Source organism: Pangasianodon hypophthalmus, chromosome 26 (assembly GCF_027358585.1).
Source record: "Pangasianodon hypophthalmus isolate fPanHyp1 chromosome 26, fPanHyp1.pri, whole genome shotgun sequence".
Lineage (NCBI taxonomy): Eukaryota > Metazoa > Chordata > Actinopteri > Siluriformes > Pangasiidae > Pangasianodon > Pangasianodon hypophthalmus.
In genome coordinates, this window is record NC_069735.1 from 10,496,030 (window position 1) to 10,507,099 (window position 11,070).

At 38.6% G+C, this 11,070-nt stretch overlaps 1 protein-coding gene across 1 annotated transcript; it reads left to right on the top strand.

Annotated features, from left to right (window-relative positions):
- Positions 1 to 964: 964 nt before the first annotated feature.
- On the top strand, positions 965 to 11,062 carry cdadc1 (cytidine and dCMP deaminase domain containing 1). The gene is made up of 9 exons (XM_026931673.3): positions 965 to 1,185; positions 1,735 to 1,835; positions 2,363 to 2,540; positions 3,702 to 4,283; positions 6,640 to 6,689; positions 7,152 to 7,321; positions 8,095 to 8,284; positions 8,929 to 8,986; positions 9,231 to 11,062. The coding sequence occupies exons 1-9, from the start codon at positions 1,059 to 1,061 to the stop codon at positions 9,296 to 9,298; spliced, it is 1,524 nt and encodes a 507-aa protein (XP_026787474.3). The 5' UTR covers positions 965 to 1,058; the 3' UTR covers positions 9,299 to 11,062.
- Positions 11,063 to 11,070: the final 8 nt, after the last annotated feature.

Below are 11,070 nucleotides of genomic sequence, written 5' to 3' on the forward strand. Positions count from 1 at the left end.
TTCTTCATTTACCTCAATAATTAATTAATTAATTAATTTAGTAAGAAGTAATTTATAGAAACATTTAAATCAGGTAACCACATATTTTAAATGGTTGTCAGTTTGAACATGGTTCTTGTGCAGGTCAGGAAAAGTCCAGCGTTTAAAGTCACTAGACCTTTAAAAAATACGGACATTCAGAAATCATTTTAGGAAAAGAATGAGTACTCAGCTGTCATAATAGTAATATAAACTCAAAACCTTTATAAGGATGTAAATTTAGACATTTACCATGTTCTGTACTAACAGATTATCTAATGTACATTTTTTTTATCATTTAATGAAGCAGTTAACCTTAAAAAATAAATTAAAATTAGAAACAGCAACAAAACTGAATAGCAATCTGGAAAATGTGTTTAAAAGGGCGTAAACCCTGTTTGCATGTGTTTGTAAACCACAGAATTGTGTATGGAAACTTAAAAGTTATACATTTCTAACCACATTGTGGAAATGTTCAGAATTTAAATTTAAAACAACCAAATATCCTGACCTCAGACTGTACAGGTGTGACTCAGGAACCACTGGCTGTACACTCGCAGAGTTAAATGGTACTGCATGTCCTATTCCTGGTCACTGAGGTGGTACTCTCAAACCTACACCTTTGTACCTTAGGGCTCTCTTCTTCCTAGAAATGTCCATGAAGTAGCTTTACAATAACAGATAATTACAGTCCAACTGTGTATCTTGTATCTTTTTTAATGTACAATGTATCTACATGTTCAGGTGAAAGATACATATTAAAAGTACAGAAGATAGGGGTACACTTCAGTACCCTTTCTGCTGAGAGTGTACCTACAGACTGTCATGGTTTAGAGATCCCATGTTTATAAAACCAGAGGAAGACAGCAATAGGGAGTTTAAGTGTGTTATATCTGGCAACCCGGCTTTAAAGGCCATTTACCAGCTCCTCCTGCTGCCTGACGTCAAACTAAATCGGAAGAGGTTGCTGTGAAAGGTGGAATAAGCTCACACCGGCGTACTGTGTCGCTGACAGGCTTCCTGTTAATGATCAGAACTGAATGGCAGCGACACACCGCGAGTACCGGCTACATCCGGGTACCGGAGGAAACGGGATCACCTCAGACGGCGAGGATGACGTCAGTAACGTGAAGGAGAGCAGCACACAGACGGAGGCCAAAGTGCAAGGTTAGGACCAGCTAGGCCTTTATCCCTCACCACGAGCTGTGTCCCAAATAGCCATCTAACGCACTAGATAGTGGGTTATCTCAAGTAGTAGATCTATTCTATATAGTGATCCTGCTGTAGTTAGTATGTAGTTGTGTGAATGTGCAGTCATGTGTCTCTGATCATTTAACTCCTTCATCATAAAGGTCAGAATATACACTGACATTTACTATAATGATTGCTCCTCCTTCATAGTCATAACCCTGGATCCTATATCTTAAATGACTCAGTGCTGATTTTTAAAAGTAAGATCAAAGTCTTCCATATTGTGTGGTTTATAAAGGATTATGCAAGCACCTGATCTATTAGACTATCTAGATCTAGTCTAATAGAGACTCAGCCATAAATTATTTCTGAATATCAGTTTCTGTTTCCTGAAACTGGGCTTGGCTGAAGCAGCCTATCATAAAAATAAAAACAAACTTATTAGATAAGTCTAACTCACAGTCATTTGTATGGAAAAATTGTATTAAATAGACTTCCTGTTTAAACTATCTCTCTATCTTTCAGGTCATGGACCAAGACTGTCCAAAGTTAACCTCTTCACATTACTGAGTCTCTGGATGGAGCTTTTTCCCAGGAGAGAATCTCAGAAACGAGACAATGCATCCGTAAGGACAACTTTATTCTCTCAGAGACTCTCAGATCAGATCACTCTCAGAGAGATCAGTTTGAAGTGATGCTTGGGTTGGCTGTATCTTTTGTCCCGCACTCACACAACCTGATTTAAGTACTGATTTCATAAGAAATTAAACCGAACAACCTTTCAAGAGTCATTTTTCAATTGCTTAAGACCTTAAAATCCTTCTACACTGACCAATAAATTGCTTGGCACTGTATTTGTCATTGATATTTGTCTACAAACAAATATCAATAGACATAAAAAGGTCCAAAAATCCTTCAGGTTTACCTTCATCAGGAAACCCAGGTAGCATGCAAATTAGAAACACTTCCAAGCTTGCACATGCTCCTCCCTTGGTAAACTGGTGTTGCATGACCTGTATTTGCATAATTCTGACTTCTTTTTTTTTTAATTACTAGCCTTTTTCACATCTAGACTTTGTTATAGACTGTGTGCATGTATCTATAGTATGAGACTGTGGAAAGAAACAACTGAATTGTAATGCAACTATTTCAGGTGCAAGTCACTGGCCTGGTAGTGGTCCATGAACAAAGAATTCTGGGTCTTCATTGCTCTGGAGCGGAGCTTCATGCCGGTCAGGTGGCGGTAATCAGACATGGGCCCAGACTAAAGGGCTGCGATCTTTATTTCTCCAGAAAGCCTTGTTCTACCTGCCTCAAGATGATCATCAACTGTAAGCAACCACTGTTTACTCAGCTGCTACTTCCTGTCTGTATAGATGGACTTGTAAAGGGCTTAGTTAAATTAGCTGGGTTTCAACAATATGTTATTATCACAAATAATTTGATCCTAATTAGAAGTATTGAGGTAGAAGTCTATCTTTTGTGTTTAATCACTGTGAACCACATCAGCACATCGTGGTTTGGTTGAATTGCTATGACCTCTTCTATGTGAGGATTCTGTTTACTATTAAAGAGCAAATTCACTTAGTACTGCATTTTAGTGTTGCAGGGCCAAACTTATTAGTCCTCATCTGATTAATATTTGGTGAAACCTCTTCCTCTTGATGTCTAACAAAGTTGGAGACATCTGTAGAGGATCTTGGACTGATTCTCCATGCACAACATTTCAAGCATCATTATTATTCTAAAGTTTGTGCATGTTTATGCCTTTCTTCATTTCAGACCACAGGTTTTCAACAGGCTTCAAATGTAGAGACTGAGACAGGTGTTGCAAAAGTCAATTTTGTGTTCACTCACTTTCTGTATAGATTTGAATGTACTGTATGGAGATAAAGTGTGATCTCAGTGACTTTAATTGCGGCATGGTTGTTGGTGCCAGATGGGCTTGTCTGAGGATTTCAGAAACTGCTGATCTCCTGGGATTTCCACACACACCAGTCTCTAGAGTTTACCCAGAATGGTGTGAAAAACAAAAAATATCCAGTGAGCAGCAGTTCTGCAGGCAGAAACGCCTTGTTGATGAGAGAGGTCAGAGGAGAACAGCCAGACTTGTTTGAGCAGACACCAAGGCTATGGTAACTCAAATAACCACTCTTTACAACCATGGTGAACAGAAAAGCATCTCAGAATGCACGTCAAACCTTGAGGTGGATGGGCTTCAAGAGCAGAAGACCACATTGGGTTCCACTCCTGTCAGCCAAGAACAGGAATCTGAGGCTACAGTCGACACAGAATCACTGAAACTGGACAGATTGGAAAAATGCCTGACGATTATTCATGTCTTTAGATGTATGAGTGGAAAATTTGTATCATCATGTGTATTTTATACAATCATTTCTCTTAGCTCTTATCGTGAAGGATGCCAATAATTCTGGAGTTGATGATATCCATATATTTGTAATTTTGTCTCATTGCCCCTCTCATTCTCTCAGCTGGTGTGAACAGGATCTCTTACTGGCCTGCTGACGCTGAGATCAGCCTGTTGTCTGACAGAAGCAGCACCGCAGGTTCTCGTCTCCAGGAGGCCACGCTGGACGCCACGGCCGCTGAGAGGCTCAAATCCAGCAGCAGGCCGCACATCTGTGTGCCGCTCCAGCCTCTAGCCAACTCCATGCTTCAGTTTGTAGAGGAGACATCCCGCAACAGTGACTTTCTGGGCAGAATGGCAGCAGATGATCCCTCTCTGGACGTCCACGACCTCTTTAGGAAAGAGCGCTGGAGGAATTGGGACAGATTTTCTAAAAGGTTTGTGATTGAAGATGTGGAGGTGCACAGAGAGCTGCTCAGTAAGATGAACCTGGAGAACTTTTGCACAGAGCCATATTTCAGTGAGCTGCGGCAGCACATGAGGGATATGATCAGGATTATGGCATCTGTGGCTGCAAGTGTTCCCGTGCTTGGGCATGACTATGGGTTCTATGAGACAGAACCCACAACTAGTGGATATAGGACATTATCTCAGGATGTTGTGCGACACTGCATCATCCAGGCAGCAGTGCTGACATACAGGACAGGTGAGATGTTGGTGTATGCATGCAAGCTGTCTCTAAAATTTATTAAAAGAATACTCCAGCATTTTTCCAATTTAATCTCTGTAGCATGTGTGTGATTAACATGGACAGGATTTTCAAGTCTTTTCCCTGAACTGAGAATAGAACAGATGACCTGTTGCTTCAAGACTCTCTTATGAAAGAACTCTAAGGGCAGTTGTTGGGGCAGTCAGTGTATGAAACTTGTAAGAAAGATTTTTGGCATGCTGGACTACTTTTTTAACCTTTTTTCCCCCAGCTATTTAGAGAACGTGGTTGTGAATTCTTATTCTACTGAAAACATGACAGCTCTATTCTTATCTGTTGCCTAAAATGTATTTCCTGATGAATCTAACTGCTGTATCAACCATTAGCATTTTTTACTACATACTCTGAAGACTTAGTCAGCATGTGCATCTGTTCACCAAGTACACATTTCACTCATTACTCTCATGTCATGCTTCAGCTACATGTGTTATTACACTTAACTAAATCTACAAGACAACAAATCAAATTATAAACTAAAATGAAATAAATTACAACTAAACAACTGTAGAAAAACTTCCACCAAGATTAACTGAAATAAAATGTAAAGGAGATGTGAACAGTGACCAAAGTTTAAGGTTAGGGTGTATCCATGATAATCTCTAAAGATTATAGACAATAAAATACACTCACTGAGCACTTTATTAGGAACACTAGACTAGTACTGAGTAGGGCCTCCCTTTGCTCTCAAAACAGCCCCAATTCTTTGTGGCATGGATTCCACAAGACATTCGAAACATTCCTTTGAGATTCTGGTTCATGTTGACATAATGGCATCACGCAATTCCTTTTTCAGGTGCACTTTCATGCTGCGAATTTCTCGTTCTACCACATCCCAAAGGTATTGGCTTCAGATCTGGTGACTGGGAAGGCCACTGAAGAACACTGAACTCACTCTCATGTTCATGAAACCAGTTTCAGACGACTTTTGCTTTGTGACATGGTGCATTATTGTGCTGGAATTAGCCATCAGAAGATGGATAAATTGTGGCCATGAAGGGATGCGCATGGTCAGCAACAATACTCAAATAGATTGTGGCATTCAAACGATGATGGATTGGTATTAAGGGGACCAAAGTGTGCCAAGAAAACATTCCTCACACCATTGCACCACCTCCACAAGCCTGGACTGTTGACACAAGGCAGGTTGGGTCCATGGATTCATGCTGTTGGTGCCAAATTCTGACTCTATCGTCTGTGTGCCTCAGCAGAAATCTAGATCCATCAGACCAGGCTACGTTTTTCCAGTCTTCAACTGTCCAGGTTTGGTGAGCCTGTGTCCACTGCAGACTCAGGTTTCTGTTCTTGGCTGACAGAAGTGGAACCTGACATGGTCTTCTGCTCTTGTAGCCCATCTGCCTCAAGGTTCGACAGGTTGTGCATTCTGAGATGCTTTTCTTCTCACCACAATTGTACAGAGTGGTTATCTGAGTTACTGTAACCTTTCTGTCAGCTCGAACCAGTCTGACCGTTCTCCACTGACCTCTCTCATCAACGAGGCATGTCCGTCCATGGAACTTCCACTCACTGGATGTTGTTTTTTTTTTTATTTTTTTTTAATCGAACCATTCTAAGTAAGCTCTAGAGACTGTTGTGCATGAAAATCCCAGTAGATCATCAGTTATAGAAATACTCAAACCACCCCGTCTGGTACCAACAATCATGCCACAGTCAGAATCACTGAGATCACATTATTTTCCCCATTCTGATGGTTGATGTGAACAATACTCGAAGCTGCCTGCCCGGATCTGCAGGATTTTATGCAATGCACTGCTGCCGCACGATTGGCTGAATAGATAATTGCATGAATTAGTCAGTGTACAGATGTTCCTAATAAAGTGTTGAGTGAGTGTAATATATATACACTGTATATCTGCTCCCCACGCACATCAGTGAGCCCTGGGTGCCCATGACCCTGTCACCAGTTCACCGGTCGTCCTTCCTTGGAGCACTTGACCTGCCGTTTTTGGAGATGCTCTGACCCAGTCGTCTAGCCTTCACAATTTGGCCCTTGTCAAGGTCGCTTACATTTTTCCTGCTTCCAGCACATCAGGATTTTTATAATAGAAATATAGACATAAAAGCTAAAAATATACAAACAAACAAATAAATAAAAATAGCTAATAAAAATTGAATTAAAAATGAAAATAATATAAAATATCCAAATATAATTTAATTACATTTAGATATAAAACTAATATTTACAATAAAAAAGTAAATAAACAAAGCCAACTTAGAAGATTCAGAAAATTTAATGTGTCTAATTGAGTTTGTTTCTGTTTTTGTGGTATTTTAGAAGATCCTAAGGTGGGAGTAGGTGCAGTGATTTGGGCAGAGGGCAGATTGGTAAGTAAAGAGTTACTTTAAATCTCAGGTCCAAATTTGACAGAATATTAATGAAACTTTAAATGAAGGACAGCTTGAACAAGCCTGAATGAACAAGCATTATTGTTATTATTATTATTATTATTATTATTATTATTATTATTATTATTATTATTATTATTATTGCATTGCCATTTATAAACGATTTCTGCTATAACATTTTCTTATCAAAGCAGTTTCTTCATTTCTCTTCATTGTGATTAGCAACTAAATATGCTAACATACGTGCAGACTTCCTCCAGGGTTCTTTGGGTGGTTCTATCTTCAAAACATCACATCTCTGTGATGTGAAATTCTCTGCTGAGGATTTTTCAGGATTCTCTATAGGGACAAACCGAGAAACTCTTTAGGCTATTTGTTCAGTGTTCTTTACTGTTCCTTTACTGATTTGCTGTAAAGATTCTTTTCTCTGTTCACACTCAGCCTCAGTGTGATGGTACGGGGAACATGTACCTGGTGGGATGTGGTTATAACGCCTATCCTGTGGGTTCTGAGTACGCTGAGTTTCCTCAGATGGATGACAAGCAGGAAGAGAGGCAGCGCCGCAAATACCGGTACATCATCCATGCTGAGCAGAACGCGCTCACTTTCAGGTGTGTGAATGTCAGAGTATATATAAATTCATCATGTGAAAGGAAAATCACAGGTTATAGTGATGCACTTGTTCTAATATGTTATCATTTCTATAGTAACAACTGTTTAACAGGGACTATTTCAACATTACATGTTTTTCTTTAAATTCCTTTTAATCATTAATACAGTGACACTTTCTATAAGGAGACATTAATCTTTCTTTTCAGGACAGAGGACTTTGTGCTTTCTTGTTTCTTGACAACATAACGTGTGTTTTTTTGTCCTATTAACTTGAAGAAAGAGAAGAAAAAAAACCAGAAAATGACTGTTTATAGCTGCTCTAACAGGTGATAACAGGAACTAACTTTGCAGATGTTTCCCAACAGTAAATATAAATGGATTAAAAAGTATGAAATTGTGTTCATTAATAAAGTATGAATTTGTAATCAATGGCAAATCTCTGTGGTATGAAAGGAGTAAAACACTTCACGTCATGCTGTTATAAGACATTAATCTGCTTAGTGCAGGACGCATCACACAACTCCGTCCTTGATTCAGCACAAGTTTTATTTCTTATTCCTTGATTCCTTTATTCCTTATTTATAGCTACACCACAGAAATGAATATATAGCAGCAATCTGTTAAACAAGGTTTAATGCAGTCTGTCAGTAAAACCTAAACAGATCTAAACTGTGCAGGACAGTAGCTCTCCAGCAGGAGAACCTTCCAGAACAAATGCATTTCCATATTGTTCATGCAAAACGGTGGCTTTTCATTCCTCTTGGATGTTCAGGAGTGCGGATGTGAAGGAGGAAGAGAACACAATGCTCTTCGTCACTAAATGCCCATGTGACGAATGTGTGCCTCTGATCCAAGGCGCCGGCATCAAACAAATCTACACCACAGACCTGGACAGTGGGAAAGACAAACACGACATCTCCTACATCAGTTTCAATCGGCTCCGCAGCACCCGCAAGTTCATTGTATGTCTGCTGCGATTTCTACAATAACTCATTCGTATACTTTATATGTTTTAAACTGAAGGATCCCTTTAACTGTAATGTGTCCTGGTTTTTATTGACTCAGCTTCCATTTAACATACATTCACTTAAGTGATCAGTTTGTATTAAAGGAATACTTCAGGGTTTTTCAACTTTCTTTCCATCACATCTGTAGTGTTTCTGTGACAATTTTCTCTGTACTCAGAAAACAACAGAAAAGCTGTTATGCAGTTTTATCCACCTTTTCAACACTGACACAATCAGATGCAAAAAACTACACTTGTAAAGTAGTCTGATCTCTGAAAGTAGTCTAATCTCTGATTATACACATTTAGAGCTTAATGTACATAACCATTTAAAGGATTTATCAGAGAATTCTATAAAATTGTGTTTTGCATAAACTGCATCAACAGCTACTCTTAAGACTTCCATTATAAGTGAGTTTTGAGTAAACAGATTTCAGTTCTATTCTCAGGACGGGAAAAAAGTTGAAATTCTTGTTTGTGGTAATCACACATCCACTACAGATGTGACAGATAGATATGAAGTTGAGAAATGCTGAAGTATTCCTTCAATAATACACATCCATGCTTTTAACAATGTCTTTTGCTTGTGTATATTTTAAGTGGCAGAAGTCGTCTCCGGTCAGAAATGCTTCTGAACAAACTGGTCTACCTTTATCAAGTAAGAGTTTCCTCACTGTAATTAATCCTTTTGCTAGACAGTATTACTAGGATGAGTGGATTTCTGCAATATAACACTGTTTACCTGTCAGTAAGGACATGTACAGAGTTGTTGGTAGATGCTATCATTTTACATTCGCATGGCACTATTAGGAGAACCACCTTTGGCACTTTTTTGGCACCAGGCTTAAATTGAAGCACTGTCTAGATAAAGTATGTGTACTGTTTCTCTTAATTAATTGCAGATGGCTGTGTGAAGAAGAGAAGAGAAGAAGATGTGGATTGTCAGTGCAATAAGAGACTGAGAAACTGAGGAATCACTCGTTCATTTGGGACAAAACTGAAGAACAGCGGTTCTTAACTTTAGTCCTGGAGACCCCTTGTTTTACAGTTTAAAGTTTCCCTTACTACAACACACGTGATCCAACTGGTTGTCTAATTATCAAGACCTTACTGAGATGGACCAGGTGTGTTGAGGGCAGTGAAACTAGAATACTTGTTCTACTGCAAAATTGCAGTTACATATTACATGCACGTCATATAAAACATATTTTTAGATTATTTACAACAATGCTTCCATTTGATAGTTGAATAGATTTTTTTTGGCAGATGTAATTATTATACACCAAGGACACAAATATTTATTCTGTACATGAAGACCCAAGAGCAAAAGCATGCACTTACTCATGACTTGTTAAACCATTTCATATACACACAAATGTTATGCAGGCTCTCGCAGAAGGCCCAGCAGTCAATACATTTTAATGATTAACAAGTATGTTATATTAATTTAAAATATAATTTTTGATTGTGTTATTGTTCAGTAGTTAGGTTCATTTCAGATTTAGTGAGAGCTAAATAGAACAGATATTACCAATGTTTCTGTCTTTAGTGTGAAGACATTTTAACAAGATGGAAATAAGATGTGCTGCATTTTTGAAGAGCTTGTTTTTGTGTCTAAATCTTATGTTCACCACACAGTGTTGATCATTTTTCTGTTTACATCTGATTCTTTCATCTGATCATTCGCAGTCACACTCGGGAAACATGAAATGCAATACACAGAGTATTGTGTTTCATTTTTGACACGAAAACGTGCCACACTGAAAAGCAAAACCGTCACTCCATTGCTCTTACTTCGTTTGATCTCTTCAGTGAAGAGCAATCAGCAGGATCTTGCTCTTTAAGAACTGAAACACTGAATTAAAAGCAATTCATTCCTCTGCACTGCTTTTCAGTAGTGACGTAGAGGAAACGTGACACACTGAAAAGCAAAACCTTCATTGCATTGCTCTTACTTGAACTCTTCAGTTTGAATCTTAAAAATCTTTTTAAGGTTTAAACGCTGACTTCATGACACATGAATGTGTTTCCTCATTGCACTGCGTATCACCTTCATCAGGCAGGTATCACACGTGCCACAGCAAAACGTTATCAGTTAGAAACACACCTTATCCCTGAAAGCTGTAGCAATATTAGACAGGACCAAGCCTTGTTCCTAATTGATGATTACAGCCACACCCCCGAGTACTGCTTATGGCTGTGATTGGACAGTATTTCAGTGTGGCATGAGTGAAAAGCCAACCTGATGAACATGAAAAGCAATGCACAGAGGAATTATATTCACCTTTGTAATGCAGTCAGTGTTTTAAACTTCTGTCCTGATTGTTCTTCAGTGACGAGAGCAGCTAAATGAAATGCAATGGTTTTGCTTTTCAGTAACGTTTTCTGTATTTCAAATAAACAGAATCACACAATGTAGTACCATGCAGCAGTTGAGGATTGCTTTTAACAGTGAATAATATTCACTTCTGAGATGCATTCAAACTTTTAACTCTTTAAAAAAAAAACAAAAAAAAAAACATCCTGCTGATTGTTTTTCCACTGAAGAGATCAAATGACGAAAGAGTAGTGTGTGTGGTGCCTTGCCCTCATGTCAGAAATGAAACTCAATATCTGATCTCTGAATTTATGTGTAGGTGAAGACTTGTGAACCACTTACCCAGGTATAAACAGACTACAACTCATCTGTGTGGTAAGCTGTACCAAAATAAAAAGGTTTACACACAAAAAAGAGGATTACTG

What these genes read in the sequence shown, in the direction of transcription:
- cdadc1 (XM_026931673.3), top strand. Translation starts at nt 1,059, where the DNA reads ATGGCAGCGACACACCGCGAGTACCGGCTACATCCGGGTACCGGAGGA. An exon ending in CCTCAAGATGATCATCAACT is followed by an intron (nt 2,541 to 3,701) that starts GTAAGCAACCAC and finishes TCATTCTCTCAG; the next exon opens with CTGGTGTGAACAGGATCTCT. An exon ending in AGTGCTGACATACAGGACAG is followed by an intron (nt 4,284 to 6,639) that starts GTGAGATGTTGG and finishes GTGGTATTTTAG; the next exon opens with AAGATCCTAAGGTGGGAGTA.